The sequence below is a fragment of the Lacerta agilis genome, chromosome 3, assembly GCF_009819535.1.
Source record: "Lacerta agilis isolate rLacAgi1 chromosome 3, rLacAgi1.pri, whole genome shotgun sequence".
Classification (NCBI taxonomy): domain Eukaryota; kingdom Metazoa; phylum Chordata; class Lepidosauria; order Squamata; family Lacertidae; genus Lacerta; species Lacerta agilis.
This window is the reverse complement of record NC_046314.1, coordinates 1,729,547-1,747,248: the sequence shown is the minus strand read 5'-3', so window position 1 is coordinate 1,747,248 and position 17,702 is coordinate 1,729,547. Positions and strand designations below refer to the sequence as shown.

The 17,702-nt window shown below is 40.2% G+C and overlaps 1 protein-coding gene across 3 annotated transcripts in view; it reads right to left on the bottom strand.

The window, feature by feature from the left end:
• Window positions 1-2,028: 2,028 nt before the first annotated feature.
• Window positions 2,029-17,702, bottom strand: part of SUPT3H (SPT3 homolog, SAGA and STAGA complex component) — a 231,597-nt gene continuing 215,923 nt past the window's right edge. For all 3 annotated transcript variants that reach the window (XM_033145597.1, XM_033145596.1, XM_033145595.1), the window contains exon 12: window positions 2,029-2,114. In XM_033145597.1, the coding sequence (XP_033001488.1) occupies window positions 2,073-2,114 (42 nt within the window). In that variant the 3' untranslated portion in view covers window positions 2,029-2,072. The remainder of the gene's footprint in view (window positions 2,115-17,702) is intronic.

The following is a 17,702-nucleotide window of genomic DNA, read 5'->3' as shown; positions in this document are numbered from 1 at the left end:
TGTGAGGAATATTGTGGAAAGGTTCATTTCTTTCAGTAATTGAAATTAAAAGGTGAAACTAATATATGAGATAGACTCATGACATGCAAAGCGAGGTATGTCAAGCCTTTATTTGTTATAATTGTGGTGATTATGGCGTACAGCTGATGAGAACCCTAAATTAACAATCTCAACTTTGGGGTTTTCATCAGCTGTGCACCATAATCATCACAATTATAACAAATAAAGGCTTGACATACCTCGCTTTGCATTTCATGAGTCTATCTCATATATTAAACTCCAGTAGCTAATGAAAACAATTGCTTACATAAATGGACTTTTCCACAATATTCAAATTTTTCGAGTTTCACCTGTATGTACTGCTAGTCTTCATGAAGACCACAGATATACTGTATGAATGTACAGACAAATTAACAAATAGTGAACTCATGAATTCCATTTAGTTTGCTCTAACACACTTGCTGTTCAATATACATAGAGCTTAATACATTTCACTCAAAAAAATACAGAAAACACGAATGGGAATTTGAGGCAAAGTAAGCCTAGTAAGATTGATTGCTTTCAGCAATGTCATTCCTTAGGAAACCTTAAATCTTAATATACTATTGATTTTTGAAGGTCACTGTCACTTGGCCTTGTTTACCTCAAATGGAAAAGCCTACTATTTGACCCTTGCCATGGTCCTAGGCACTGCTTTTTTCTGAGGGGACGCAGGGGTATGCATACTCCTAAACATTTTGTGAATCTAAGTTTGGCCTCATTGAGGGGCAGTATTTCAATACGAGTAGGAAAATGAGAGTACCCCTAAACATTTTTTTTAAGCAGAAAGGGCACACACCAAAGTGTCACTGGCACATTGTTTTTTGCTCTTTAACATGGAATGTGCATGGGAAGCTCCACATGTTCCATGGGCAATCTGCATTCCATAGCTTGATGAGAAGGAGGAGGCAGTCCCCACTGGAATATGGACTCACTTAAATCAAGCCTTCCCTCAAGCGTCTGAAGAGCCTCCATTATCTTATTCTTAGCAGTGATGCTAAGAACAGAAGCATAGTTCCCCCCTATTATTCTGTATTAAAACTGTATGCACGTTTCTCTCTTGCAACTGAAAATGTGTTCTAAAAGTGTGGCAGAGCGATTACCTGCCTTCCAAGGAGTCCACTCCCTGTGTCTACGCATGACTCTCTATTCTGAGTGTGTGCCCTTATTGAAGGAACCTCACCTTGGAGACACAATGGGCTGCCTTCTCTGCACCAGGAATGAGGATAAATGCTTCAATTACACCCGATAACAGTGCTGCACCATAATTACTTTCACTTAAGGACATCCATAGCAGGTGTGCAGTTTGGCCCCACAGGAGGCTTTATTTATTTAATAATGATTTTGTCATGCTACAATAGCAGTTCTCTCACAGTTTGGAAATGACTGCTTTTCAAAAAACAAACAAGATAAACCAAGATAAACCAAGATTATCATACTGATCACAGATGGAAGCTGAGATTGGTGAGTTCTTAGCTCAGCTTAAATTTCACAGTAAGGACTTCCTGGCTCACAGCTCATGGACTTAACTGCTACAGCACCCCAGTTTTCAACGGACACTGAATGCTAAATTCCAAGGGGTCCCCCCCCAAAAAAAATACTTCAACTGACACTCCTAAAAAAACCTTTTCCTGGCAAGAAGGAAAGAAAAGAAAGATCAGTTGCCATTTAATGGACAAACAAATAAACCATATGCTGGATTCTTTTTGCCCTGCTATGTAAAAGGATATATAGTGATGAACTAAAATTAACAAAGGGGATACTGCATTCTCATCCACCTACACAATAGGCCAAACATCCTGCCATTAATTGCCTAAATGTTCCATTTAGAAAAGAAGAGTAACAATTGGTGGGGGCTGAGAAAAAGACAGCCAGACAGTTGATAGTCACAACAAACCAGCCCACTCAGCAGTAGAGACATGCTTGCTGCAGCTTTAATTTATTTGCCCTCCCCTCCACGAAGGGTGCCATGTGGGGAGGGGGCGTCACCTTAATACAACATGGTCTTTCCTGTTGCTGTAGCCACATCCATATTAGCAAGCGAGAAAAGTCATCCCATTTCTGCGGTAGGCGCTCTGTCAAAGAAAGAAAATCTGTAATGAATTATCACATCAACTTAAACAAGGAAAAGAGGCAGAGAGCAGAGCAAGGCTTTCTTCCTGTTTTCTAGACCATCCTGGCTGCAATCTAACAGCAAGCATTAGAATGCTTCCACAATATTTCTGGTGAGGAAGCATTAAGCAACCACTTTTTCTATTAAAAGCTCAGTGTGGTTCACAAGTGGTTAGTGATACTATTCCCGGACATGTGCAAAAATATGACATCCTGTTTTGTTAATTACCCAATACATGGGGGTCAAAACGACTATTATTGTAATTTTTCTGTCCTTTATAAATGCATGCAATCTCTTCCCTCCAGGAGACTCTCCTTGACAGGGACTTCATTGGAACTACAGGTAATCCTAGTCTCCTAGATCCAAATCCATCCACCTTGGTTTTCATATTTTTTATATTGTTCACACTCATAATGGATAAGATGTATGCTGAAGACAGGTATATTTAAAGATTTCTACACCAACTTTCAACAAGGGCCTCTAAGGCAGCTTACAAAACCAATTAGAAACATACAAAAGCATCAACAATGGTTAAAAAAGGTTGGATAAAAATAAAATGAGCAGGATCTACAGATCAAAAAGTCATTTGATGTTAAAAGGTCAGGGAAATGGGACAGACTACCAGCTTAAAGCTAGCAAAAGAGTCGACTGGATTTGCCAGAGGAAGGAACTACACAATTTAAGCACCACCTCAAATACATTTGTGGCTACCCTTTTTGCAGTAGCTAGCGCTAAAGGCAGTTACAGGTAGGTAGCCGTGTTGGTCTGCCATAGTGAAAACGAAATAAAAAAATAATAAAAATTCATTCCAGTAGCACCTTAGAGACCAACTAAGTTTGTCCTTGGTATGAGCTTTCGTGTGCATGAATCTGAAGAAGTGTGCATGCACACAAAAGCTCATACCAAGAACAAACTTAGCTGCTCTCTAAGGTGCTACTGGAATGAATATTTTTTTTTTGTTTGTTTGTTTTCAAACAGAGATGATCATTTTAGTTGTCAGACTGGCTCATTTGGTCCCTGACCAAAGCCATCACTTTGAATTGTGCTCAGAAACAATCTGGAAGGCAATGAAGGTCTTTGAGCACAGGTGAAATGTGTTCCCCACTGTGAATCCCAGTTTACAACATTTTGGACCAAGTGAAGTTTCAAAGCACTTTTTAGAGGCAGTCCCAACCAAAGACAGCCACCACTACTGAGCCATTGATCTCTAAGGGCAGTGCAACACCAGCCAATACTGGTTGACTACTGGTCCCATCACCTCCTGGCAAATAGAAGGGGAAGAAATGGAGGCAGTGAGAGATTTCACTTTCTTGGGTTCCATGATCACTGCAGATGGTGACAGCAGTCACGAAATTAGAAGACGCCTGCTTCTTGGGAGAAAAGCAATGACAAACCTAGACAGCATCTTAAAAAGCAAAGACATCACCTTGCCAACAAAGGTCCGTATAGTTAAAGCTATGGTTTTCCCAGTAGTAATGTACGGAAGTGAGAGCTGGACCGTCAAGAAGGCTGATCGCCGAAGAATTGATGCTTTTGAATTATGGTGCTGGAGGAGACTCTTGAGAGTCCCATGGACTGCAAGAAGATCAAACCTATCCATTCTCAAGGAAATCGGCCCTGAGTGCTCACTGGAAGGACAGATCCTGAGGCTGAGGCTCCAGTACTTTGGCCACCTCATGAGAAGAGAAGACTCCCTGGAAAAGACCCTGATGTTGGGAAAGATGGAGGGCACAAGGAGAAGGGGACGACAGAGGATGAGATGGTTGGACAGTGTTCTCGAAGCGACTAACATGAGTTTGGCCAAACTGCGGGAGGCAGTGAATGATAGGCGTGCCTGGCGTGCTCTGGTCCATGGGGTCACGAAGAGTCGGACACGACTGAACGACTGAACAACAACAACCACTTCCACATCAAACAGCCTGCCAACCAACAGCGGGACTTAGCTTCCATTTATGAGCCTCCATTCAATTCTTTACTGACTCTGCACACTGATTTAAAACATTCACTGATTCACCTGAACAGAATGAAAGGGGCACATTGATGAATCTTTACCCCAGTGGCACATCTGTGCAGCTTTTCGTAGATGCTGAATAACAAGGGACAAAACAGCTCTACTGAGCTCTTTAGCATAAATGCTGCTGGGTCCTCCCTCTCTGGGAGGCATCTGCCTCTTCCAAGACAACCTGTCCATATACTCTTGAACACATGCTATCAGCCAAGGAAGACAAGGGTCAACCACTCTGGAAGTAGGTGGTATTTCTGCATTTCTCATCTCCAGACTGAAACAACTGGCCTGAGTCACTAATGATGAGGGGATGGAAGACTCAGGGTTTGTTTATTTGTAAAAATGTATTTATTTATTTATTTACTGGATTTGTATATCACCCTTCAAAAATGCTTTCAGGGCATTTACTGAAATATAACAATGTAACAAAATATAACAGCACACAATCATGATCCAATGACAAAATAGCTATCGCAAAGCAGCTGGGATAATAAAATAAAGGTGCAAACTCAACATTGTGGGCACTGGGAAAGTATCCTCGGGGTGAGAGGGCCAAAGGGTTTTGAATGTTGACACTGAGTCCTGGAAGACCTGCTGCCTGCCTTGCTGGTTTTTTTTCTACCTGGCCTGGGATGGCAGTGCCTGGACTGACTCCAGCTACAAAAGCTGAGGCTGCTGAACAGAATCTTGGGCTGGCATATTGTTTAGGAGGGGCTGTTGGGGTTATTGGTCTCTACAGTCACAGCAGGCACTCTAACTCTCCAACCCCTGAAGGGTTCCATTGACTCCTGAGACAGATGGATGCCAACCAATGGTTTTTGCTGTTGTTGCTGTTGTTGATATTCTTTTTTTTGGTATCTTTTAAAATCTTATTGTATGTGCAGGGCACTTTTCCCATTATTTTCCAAGCATGAGTAGAGAATGCATGTGTGAAGCTTCAGTATTCACTTTTTAAAACTGAAATTCTATGCACACTTACCTGGGAATAAGCCCTACAGAATTATGTTGCAAGTGTATTAATAAATCAATCACTACATGGCAAATAATATAAGCTTGAACATAAGAGCAAATAACAAGACAATGTTATAAAATTAAGAGCCCAGAATGAAATAATCAAACATAGGCCAGACCGCAAATGACTAAAAGAGATCCAATATACCACAAGAACCACAAGTCCAAAGATGTCATAGCTCTGCAGCCTGCCCAGGCTATTGGAGTTCACATTACGAATTTCATGCAAAATAACGTATTTTCCTTCTTGACCTTGAAATTTAAACAGTTTTATAACCACAGCAACAACCTTTAACACACAAATAAAACATTTAAAGCTACTGTGCAGCCTATATTGAGATAAATGAACCTGAGAATAAACTTGGATTCAGATTAAAGTTAAACAGTTGAATTCTCCACAGTTTGGGGGATGAGATTTTGGCAGCCACACAAACACAAGTTGGACTCAGGTCATAAACAATCCAGTCTACCCTATGCCCCCTTTAAAATCACATGCACAGCTTTATTGTGGTCCACAGACCCAAAATACACAGTACAACAATAGCATATATTAAGGTGTAACATCGGCCTTGCTAGTAGCCTGTACATTTGAAGAAGAGGAGAAGGAGGAGTAGGAGTAGGAGGAGGAGGAGGAGGAGGAGGAGGAGGAGAAGAAGAAGAAGAAGAAGAAGAAGAAGAAGAAGAAGAAGAAGAAGAAGCCAACACTTCCCGCTCTGGCAAGCAAATACTTAACATGCTTCAAAGACAGCCTCAAATCCATTCTGTTTTACTGTGTATCTCAGCAAGTTACAGCTTCAGTACTTGCGAATCACACATTTACTCAGCAACAATCAACTTTAGTACAGATGGAATGACCTGGGTAGTGTGCAACCACCAATGCACAAACAGATCACTTCTGTACTTTAAACATGAGCAGGTGTGACAGAGAACACACAAGTGAGAAGAGGAGGAGGTCAAACAAAGTCAACATTTGCTGGGATCTATTTCTTGCCTTCTCTCCTAATCAATGAGGTTTTATCAAGCAGCATATAAATTATATGAAATAAAATTTTATTAAATAAATAACATCACCTTATTCATGCAAGCCTTATTCATGAGCCTACGCTGGCTTACAGTTGGGAAGTGCAGGCTTGCAAACCCCACCTCCAACAATTCTGCCCATGCAAGTCCTCTTAATTCATAAGGTAGCAAACACCTTCATAGCAGTAAAAGGAGGCTGGGCTTAACGTAGGTGGCTGGCAATAGCTGGTAGCATACGTCAGGTCTGTACAACTTGTGCCCCTGGCTGAGCCATGGCTGATGGCCCACCAGAGAACTCAAAAGCCACCGGGTTGCTTCTGCCTTTGTCCGCATGGTTGGTGGGCTACATTCACCTTGATGGGTCAAAAAATTGTTCAGATTTCCTATTTGCTTTCAATGCACATGGAAGCAGATAAAGTGCAAGAAAGCGTGGATTTGGGGGTCATCTCAAAGTGGATCTAACCTATTATATTCTGATTGCAAACATACTACTAGGATTGGGAATTAATATCAGAAGAGTCAGCACAAGGGAACATGTTACCTAATCTTCTTCTTTGGCGATCACTCATAGCAAAGTAAGGTTGTCTTCCATAAACACGGTTTTAACAATGAGTCCGTAAGTGACTGTGGAGGCCAATTCTGGATCCACACGTCCTTTCACAGTGGGGACATTGGTTTCCAGGCGGGCGTTGATCACAGTGTGGATTTGCCAAGCATGCCTTCCTCTTAGCACATTTCTCCCTTGTGTCCTCCTGAGTTCAAGTGTCTTCAAAGCCCACGACACCTTTGGTAAAGGCTGTTCTCCAACTGGAGCACTCACAGGCCAGTGTTTCCCAGTTGTCGGTGTTTATACTACATTTTTAAAGATTTGCCTTGAGACAGTCTTTGAACCTCTGTTGTTGACCACCAGCATTATGCTTTCCATTTTTACGTTCGGAATTTTAAGTTACCCAATAGGGATATGCACAATCACAGAATACCTTCATCATGCTCACATTCATTTATCTGTAACAATTAATGACATTCTCATTATTTGTTTATCTAAATGATCTACGTCACCCCACTGATATTGTATTGACTCTAAGGCAAGCATAGCATAATTTTGCTTCCCAGTTGTTCTTCAATTCCCTTTTCTGACACTGCATCAAAAAGCCTTTAAGAAATTGCTGTTCCCAGTTCCTGGGATTTGTCTGATATCATCATGAAGAAGAAAGAAAAGAAGGTGAAAGAATGATGGCATCTGCTCCAGTAAAAACTTGAGGTGTGGGAATAGTCCGTAAACGTTTGCCAAAAGGAGAAAGAAGAAAATTGGTATGGAGTGGACTATCACTGTGAGTTTCTCAGAGGCTACTGTAAACAATGGTGAGGGAAGCTTAAAAAAATGAAACTAAAACAATACTTGGCAGTCGCTTTTGCAAAACAAACATACTTATGCAAAGTTCTTCCCATCACTGCCACAAACTTTAATAGACTTATTTTTTCAGAGTAAAAGAAGTTCTGGAAATAAAGTTAGGCTGGAAGCCTTAAGGGAGAGAAGCGGAGAAAGAACGCAAACTGTAAAGTTGGATTTTGTTTAAGGATCAGGGCAGAGCATAAAAACATGTACCCTACTAACATCAAGACCTCCCACAGAGTATTATTAGTACAGTATGTAGTGGCCCTGCACTAAATAGGGCTGCATACAAGTTTCATTTAGCTTACAAACATTTATTTGGAGTTTTCTGCTCTGGCCAGGGCCAGACAAATGAGTCTGTGTCCTAGATATTGTTATTCCTGACAGAGTCTGTTGAGTATTTTAAGGCAAATTGCTTGGAAGAGAAACAGTGTGGTTCAGAAAGCTGAGCTGGGTGGGAGGGGGTGGGTTGAAAGAGCCAGAAGATGATGGGATTTAATATTAACTACACTGCGTTACTTGCTGTGTGGCCTCCAAAAGACCATTCACCCTTTATGGCGTTTCAGTTTCCCTGTCTTTAAAATAGGAATACTATTACTTCCCAAGAGTGTTTCAATGGATTACAAGGCGAATGTTTGTTTAATGCTTTCAAAATATAGCATGTCGTATAATTATTATTTGCATTAGGCCATTTCTCCCCATTGTTTCTTATGGCTAGATACCAGGATTACTGAAGTGGATGTTGAAATAGGCAGCTACTGGACTACAGACCGGAGTGGAATTTTCATGTAAGCAACTGAAAAAAGTCTGGAGAAAAATAGATATTTTCCATTAGATGCTGCAGCTACTGGCTACTCAGGCAAAGATTCCTCTTTTTAATATTATGACAGGATAAACACCTATATATTGAAGCAAACACATATAACTGCCTATCTCACGTATGTTCTATGAAAGGTGTGTCCACATTATTGCATCTGATTCTGCATTTTTTCCTTCCCATTTGATAAATCTTGTACTAAGATTTTCTCGGGCTCCATGGCCCTTTGGTGGCAGAGTCTTTGGGTGTGTCTTGTTCTTTTACTGCTCAGAGCTCATTAATGCCCCGGGTGCTCAGTTTCCACTGAAGCTCTTGTTCACCAGAGCAGTGGGAGGTAAGAGGAGTTAAGGTAATGCACCAGAGGTTGCCAGTGGCGGAGATGGGAAGAAATAAAAACCAAAAGAAATATACTATTTCAATCAAAGTCTAAAATTTGTAGAAGTGGTTTTGGTCTCAATATAGAAAAAATATTTATCCAAGAAACTCCTACTCGGGTGCGAACATCCTACTTCTAGTGGGATTTTGTTTGGCAAAGCCCTGGGCAAGAGTGGAAGCTAATACAGAACATGTCTATAAACAAATATATTTATTTAGCACAGATTGACACATTTGCTGCAGTATTTCAGTGATTATGAAGTGTAAACTATTTCCTAGAGTGGTTTCCTTTTGTGATTCTGCTAATTTATTCAGTCCACACCATTCTTTATGCAGTGAGCGTTAGGAGCTATTTTAGCCACCCTGATTGAAATGTGTGTTGGAGGCACATCTGTGCCTACATTCAAAATGGTCTTGTCATAGAGGAAAGAGACTTGTACTCCACCCCTCACCTCTGCAAGGTGTACATGTGCTGAAATGTGATGAGCTGTGGTAGGATGCAAGAATGGGTTAAAACAGCAAACTCAGCAAGCACGTGTTTTTTGCACACTTGATACTAGGAAGCAAAATAAAGCAAAAACTATCAAGACAGTGCAGTCAACATACTGTCAAATACACTAAATTCTAAAATGAGCGCTTCTGTTAATATAATAACAGAATGTGATGAATCCCAAGAACAAGGATTTAAAGAAGCATATTGCAGAACTAAATGAAAATCACATATTCCATGTATGTTTTGTAACATACGTCACTCTCAACCCTTCTATGAATCCTGCTGTCGTGAGCTGAAATGTGAGGTCTTGGTGTGTTCAGGACCACAGAACAAAGCATCGCCACTACAACAGCACTGGTCTCGGCCAAACTGCAGCTCCCTTTTTGCTTGTTGGCTTTTGATTGCAAAGCAGTTTGTGGTAACTCTTGAATGTCAAGCTCATATTTTTAGCCCTACAGTAGCTCTGAATTACCTTGGGTTTGTGGGTTTTAAAACAGACTTTTAACATTACTGATGTGGCATTTTGTTTTCAGTAATTGATATTAATTTTCAGGTTGCACTTCTGGTTTCAATCTGAGAAGCTCTCAGAGGACTGCAGCTGAAAGGTTCACAATAAAATGGTAAGGGATTGTTTTGTTTCCTTTTAGCTTTGGAAAAGTTTTAACTGCCATAGACTCTCCCAGTTTTGCTTGCATTAAATTTTGCCCCTGCACAGTACAAAGCATTAAAGTCTGTCTGGCTGAAACAATTATTTTGGCATTTCTTTGAGTAGCCCATGTCTAGAATCTGGTGATAATCAACATTTCTGCAAGCTCAAGTTGATACATTGGACCTGTATTACACACTTTAAAGTGACTACGAAAACAGCAGTCATTTATTTATGAGGAGATCCTATGCCAACAGCAGATGCTTTCCATATGCAGAGCACAACACCATTCCGCCACTCTCCATTGTTCTTACATGGTAGACTGGATCCAGAGATAGCATAACTGGTCACGACAGCAGCCTCTGCTAATATTGCACAGCTTAGGACTCACCAATTCTCCATAGCTTAGCAAGGAAGAAAATGCTCAGCACAGCCTTTTCCTTAGAGCCAAATCTTAAAAAATAAAAATACTGTATAATAATCACAACCTGTGCTCCTAAACAAACTGAAATGGCAAAAATGGGGGTCTTTTTTGAGAATATGTATGTAGACTTGGATTTTGAACCTGAACATTCAAGGTGTTCTTTTAGAACCAGGTGAGCTCAAGAGCCAGAAGAAAAACACTTTTTCAGATCATTTACAAGACCTTGGGAGAAAGTTGCTAAAAATGTTATCTGAATGTTACAAGACATGACCAGTTCTACTACGGACAGCTTAGAATTCCTATTTTACTTAACTTCACATGGTTATTAATATGATTAAGACAAGAAGTTCCTAGGACTGAGATAAATTCCAGTATGTATATGGGGTCAGAAAGAGCAGCAGACATTATTAAAACATTTTAAGACAAAACACAACACATTTGTTTTTGCTGCATACAATGGTCTTCCACACAGCACTGGGCATGCTGATGTCAGACACACATGTCCCACAATTCCCACTGCCAAAATTTGTGGGTGCTCAGCCCCTCATTGGGAATTTTGTGGGTCCTTTAGCACCCGGGGCCCCTGGGGCCTGGCCCCTATGATGAGCATTGGGTTCTTCAGTTTTCCCTCCCTTCGCCTCCTCTATGATTCCTTCTTTACTCTTTTGGTATTAGAGTCCTACAAGGTTAGTGCACTAAGTGAGAAGACCATTCAAACAGCTACAGCCATTGCTAGAGCACTGAACTTCAGGGGCTCAATCCACCAGGACAACACTGCCTGCATGACCATTCCAATGGCACAGTTCACACACACACACACACACACCAATATATATATATATATATATATATATTCAGTTTTTTCCAAAGAAAACAGTTCAAAAAACATAAACACTCCTGCCTGAAAAAAGTTACAATGGAAAATTGCAAAAGCTAAAGGAAATGGAAAATCTGCAACTTATAAATCAAATACAGTGGTACCTCGGGTTGCATACACTTCAGGTTACATACTCCGCTAACCCAGAAATAACGCTTCAGGATAAGAACAGAAATTGTGCTCTGGCAGCGCAGCGGCAGCAGGAGGCCCCATTACCTAAGTGGTGCTTCAGGTTAAGAACAGTTTCAGGTTAAGAACGGACCTCCAGAACGAATTTAGTATGTAACCAGAGGTACCACTGTACCTGTGAATGAGAACTACAGTGGAATATTGTAAGATAATACATTAAGTTCCAGTATTCACAGATCAATATCATATTTAAGATTACCGAATTTCACATTTTCTAACTCAGACTTTATCTTCTCTTAGGAACTATACAAATTATGAAGGACATCATCATCTTCAGCTTCTTAGAAAAATTATACTATATTCCGCATGAAACACATTTGAAAGCTACAGTTGTACAACGTTCCATCCTAAAACCACTTCCTTGCAATTTAGACTATGTAAAAACTGACTGTTTTCAGGGAAGAATTTGGGGTTCCCTTATAGCTGCTGCTGCTGCTGCTGTGGTGAGTATTATTATGCTGTGGTCTTGTTGTCTGGGTAGCCCAGGATTCCCCCCCCCCCACACTGCCCAGGCTTCCACCCCAGACTGTGCACTTTGGTGCTGCTAACACAACAAAAATAATGCGAGTTACCAGCCTCTGCAGCCACAGCGGGTGCTGTGATTCTCCAGCAGTTTGACCTCCCCCCCCCGAAACACACCCCATTGTCTCTCAAGATTCCAACAATGATATTCTTTATTAATTGCTTTACTTATAAAAATTATTAAAAGTGCCTTACAAACACATTAGAAATGCTAAAACCAATTACAATAAATACACTCACAAACCACATCTATACAAATAAAAGAGTTCTAGCAGATCATGACCCACTAAAAGAAGCCACGAATACTTAAAAGCCTTCCAAACTAAGGGCCAAAAGGAATGTTTTTGCCTGGTTCCTAACATTAGACCAAGATTGCACCAGGTGGAGCCTCTCTAGCGAGAGCATTCAACAAGTGGGAGCCACCACTGAAAAGGCCTGTTCTTGGGTTGCGACCCTCCTGACCTCCTGTGGACGGGACATGTGGAGAAGGGCCACAGATTAGGATTGCAGGGAAAGGCAATTTATTGAGGTACTATGGTCCTGAGCTGTTTAAGGCTTTATTGGTCAAAAACAGCACTTTTAATTGAACCCAGAAACTAATTTGTAGCCAGTGCAAGTGAGCCAGGATTGGTGTTATATAATCCATCATGCCATAGCGCTTACAGAATCAGAAAGGATTTGATCATTCCAAGTTACTGCTGGGAAGCAAGACTTGGTGATAACCATGCCAGTGCTAAATGAATTATATCTTCTGGCATGGTAGTGGCTTAATTCTTTTTACTTCCCCACCAGTCTTCATCAAGAGAACATATGACTTCCCAAAAGAAGGAAAGCACTTCTGCCAAATTTATTTTCCTCTAGTAACAAAAGACTGAAACATACAACTTTGTTAGCCATCACCTTTCTAGATTATTGTCTTTTAATAGCTACAGCAAATTAAAATGCAAGTAAATTATGTTCCACAATTTTTACTCTCTCGGGAAGAGTATGGACAGTCCCCTAGGAAAGTGAGTCTTAGATGTATCTGCTACTTTATGACTCATGTAGAACCTTTTTATTATACTTTGTATTTCTGAAAGCCTGCTCAAACAGTTACAAATTCAGATGAAGCTACGTTATTCATCTCAAGAAACCAAGATCTTTTTGCCCTGGTTTTCTGAATGAGGAAGGAAGAAAACTGTTAGTACTCAGTCGTCCTTTGGCTCTGTGCAAGCCACAGAAACAGAAAGAGAATAAAGATGAATGTGAAAAAAGGATCAAGTTTTTTTAAAAAAACAAAAACAAAATCAAAATGTAAAGCAACCAATAAGTGAAAAAAGGATGCTTTTTTTTTTTTTTTTTTTTGCTCTCTGGCTTTTAAATAGAATCACAATATTCCAGCAGGCAAGACTAACCACTGTATCTTTAAGACAGATAGTCTCCTCTCAGGAAGACGACAAGCTAATTATAGTGTTCCTGCCAGAGGGAACTCACACATGCAAACCATTATGTAAAATATAAGGGTTTTTTTCTTCAAGAATGCTCAAGATCATTAGACATGGTTTTCTCAATGCTAGAAAATCAAGCCAAATATGAAAATAAACAGTTTCAAGTATATGCAACATAATTCCCTCAGTATTTGTGGAAATATAGTATAAAGAGTCCTGCAAAAATGTGGCTTGACATTTCATGATGTTCTGTTTTTTTCACCTCTGTTTTCAACATCTAACTTCTGGTACTATATCATTTCAAATTTAATTGTATTTCAGAGACAGAGAGAGGGTGGCTTTAGCTCTGGCCATTCAACGGAGAACATGTCAGCCTAATTCCAGCTAACAAGCAGCAGGAAAGCAACAAACACTGATGAAAATGAAACTCATTATAAATTACATTTAGAAAATAACAGCTCTGAGTGGGGGTGGGCAATGCTGGATTACGGTACAGCGAAATAAGCCTTTGCTAGGGCTATCAGTGCACAGCACTGCTTTCCTTAACTTTTGCTGTTTAATTTAACAGCTAAGTATGCAAACTGAAAAATTCTGCTAGAAGATAAGGGCGATCTACCAGCAAACTTTTCGTATGAATAGCTGTAGTAAAAAGGCACTTCAGCTCAATACATATGTTGAAGCTATGGAAAAATATTTTAATTGCAACTATCCTTTTCCTCAGTTGCACCAGGATGCAAATCTGCAAAGGCCTGTTTTGTTTGCTTTTGTGCAAGGCACCTAATCCTTCTCGACATTCAATCATCTTCCTCCGCTGTTGAACACGGGTGTTCTCCCCACAAGGATAGTGCTGTAACCAGCAAGCAAACCCCTAAGTAGCACTGCCAAACCATTATTCATCCCGGCGCAGTAATAGTATGCTTGATGCTCAGGATGCCTTTGGTGAGAGGATCTAATCCAAAAGGAAATAACAGTCATCTTATTGAATTTATTTTCAGCTTCAGTTGGGAAAGGATTCAATATAATGTTTCATCTGATGTTGAATTTGCTACTTTAATCCCAAAGTGGGGGGAAATTGCAATCAATCTAAAATGCAAGGAATGTTATATAGAAGATTAAACTTTCCTCATTATGAGAATATTGGTGGCATTTTTATTTGACATGTGAAAAGCAGCCCTGAATAATATTGTTAATACTAGATCTTATGTTCTAGAGCAGTGGTGTAGCTAGGAAATGTTAAACCTTGTACTTAATGGTCTTATTTAGATGGCACACAATTAACACCTCTTTTCTCTCCCTACCCAACCCTTAAATGCTTTACAACTGTTTCTGATAAATTGAAGCAAAAAACAAAAACAAAACTGTTCCCCAATCCTGATTCTCTCCAGTTCAAGATCTTAAAGTCACTTAAATCATACCACCATCTTGAATATAGGATACAGAATAAAATAAAAGGAGGGTCCATGAGAGGTCCGGAGGGTGGCAACATGAGAAGGGGTCTTTTCTGAAATAGCTCCCCATTTGTGGAATGCTCCCCCTAGGGAGGCTTGCCTGGCACCATCAGGTGAACACATATGCAAACGCAACACGCTGGCTAATAACTGGTAGTGGATATATAATTAATTACAATGTCATTCTAAATATGCTAATACGCCACTTCAAAATAATGTATATATCATACAGTACATCTCACAAAATATACAAGTGACTGTAAGTTGTTGCATATATAAGAGTCAAATGAGGAGTCAAACAAGTCAATGAATGGCAAGGAACGCCAAGCCGTCTCTCAAAGGAAGATGCCCTATAATTATCAATGAAAAATTTTCATACTAGTGGGAATCTTGCTAGTGGATCAGTGCTCACTGGATAGCAGCTCACTGATCAGCAGCTACACTATCCAGTGAGCACTGATCCACTAGCAAGATTCTCACTAGTATGAAAATTTTTCATTGATAATTATTCGCGGATGAAGACTTTATTCTGAAACAGTGAACTATTCCAGACACACTGTCCTCTTGAGACTTCCTTTTAAGATTTCTGAGAGACGTCTTCCTTTGAGACTTTTATAGGACGTCTTCCTTTGAGAGACAGGTTGGCGTTCCTCGCCATTCATTGACTTGTTTGACTCCTCATTTGACGTGGCGTATTAGTATATTTTGAATGACATTAATTATATATCCACTACCAGTTATTAGTCAGCGTGTTGCGTTTGCATTTGTGTTGATGGTTACATTTTGCAACACAGGGGTTTGTGTTTGGCACCATCAGGTGGCAGGTAGCACCAGACTTCCTGCACTGTCCTTACACATAAAATACACAAATAAGCTTGTCTGGGCTAACAACTTTTTGGAGGTTTGCTGACAAAGACTACACGTGAGAGTAGTCAGTCTAGTGAACTCACATATGTCAGAAGGCAGGGCCGGCTACTCTGATCTCATGCATCCTGCTCAAGCACATTCACACACATGCTCTGAACATCTGAAAAGGGCTCATGCAGTATCACAACCAGGAAATCTTTATAAACCTTCAAACAAAAGAGAATTTTCTCAACTAAACCAGGAGGCAGGAATAGTTGGAAATGTTACAAGTAGGTTTTTCTGGGTTTTAACTTCCATGTGATGACATAAAGCTAAGGTGGAAAAAATAGTCTGCAGTTGAAAATGATTTAAATTTGCCAACTCCTAACTTTTCTGGGAGTTTGCCAGGCTTAATTTGGATGTTGGCATTTCAAAGTTTGCACAGCTCTAACTTTAACCTGCTGCAGCCTAAAAAAAAAGACCTGGTAATAGATGTGGAAATATTCCACATTAATTTAGCACAACTGGCAGTCTGTTTCCAAGAGAGCAACACACAGAATCAGATTTTTTTTTTAATTGTTTCACACCAAAAATGGGTGATGATGATACTGTGACCCTCTTAGGAAAAATATCCATGAAATATTGTACAGGAAAGATTTCCTACACCACAGAACAATAATGATTGCAAGAAGAAATAGAGCTGGTTTTTCAGAGTAGCACTTTTAATTATTTGCACATCTCCACATTCAATATGTTCCCCACACAACCTGTCTCTATAAATGTTCAGATGGAAAGCTCGAGCAATTGGAATAAATTATGTCCAAACTTCATCTGCGTTGTAGGGGTTTTTCAGTCAGAAGACTTACTGTTTACTATATATCCTGCCTACTGAAATATGCAGCAACTCTTTGTAGTGTAGCCATTACACTCTTGAATGGTGAAAATGTGTAGTTAAGTAGTTAGTGCCTAAGAGACCCATAGAAGGACCTTGAAATAAATGAACATATTCTGATAAATGTGTTGATCAGGAATGCCAACAGGTCTCTCAGGACTCAGGGTAGAAAATCAGTTTTATTCAGTAAAAATGGTCTTTTTGTCCTAAATGAAAAGCAAGCAGAAATGTGGAGCATTTATCATCATAACTACTTTTAAGCCCCATGCCAACTGAAAAGGTGCTCTTATTAAGGCATGCCTCTGTACAGAAAAGTGCAATAACTTGCCTTCTCCCTGTCTCTCCAGCCCACACAATTGTGCCATTACAATGAATTGAGTGTTTGATGGCATTCATTCTCTATTTGAGGTGACTAGTCAAACAACAGAACATTACTTTATTCAGGCTTCCCCTCCCCCCAACGTGCGTTGGTGTCCTCCAGCCTCCATCTAGTTGAAGAGAGAGTTGTGTGGAGAGACAGTAGGAGAGAGAGAGAGAGAGAGAGAGAGAGAGAGAGAGAGAGAGAGAGAGAGAACTTGAGAGCAGGAAAAAGGGGGCCTTTAGAGGTTTTGAGAAGGTGCTCCCCACTTTCCATGATTGCACTTACGCATGCAGGGGTCTGGAGCAGAACCCCTGTGCAAATGGGGACGGGACACGCCTGTATATACACCAGTTGATTTTAGATTTTACAAGAAGCTTTACTTTTAGGCTTCTGGATGGACACCAATATGCTTTATTTCTATGCTGTTTAAAATACAAATACACACAAGGTGCACACACACAGCCAATATCTCATATTTATTGAAGGTTCTGAATTCTTCTGGGGCCATGCAGTGACCTCTTAGAAAGGAATCACACCAGCATTTTCTACACAGAGAGAAAACCACACACAGTAAACTCAGTATTTTCATGCTCCTCCAAAGTTACCTGACTCCTGTGGTTGTTGCACCATAATAGAATAACACTCATCTCATGGCCAGAGACTAGACAACAGCCTCTTCATTTGTCAGAGCTGCCACTTTTAAGTTACCTCCACACAAGCAAGCAGTCATGTGATTACATTCCAACACTTCGGTACTACTAGACCACAAACAATGCCTGCTCACCCAACAACACAAAAATATTG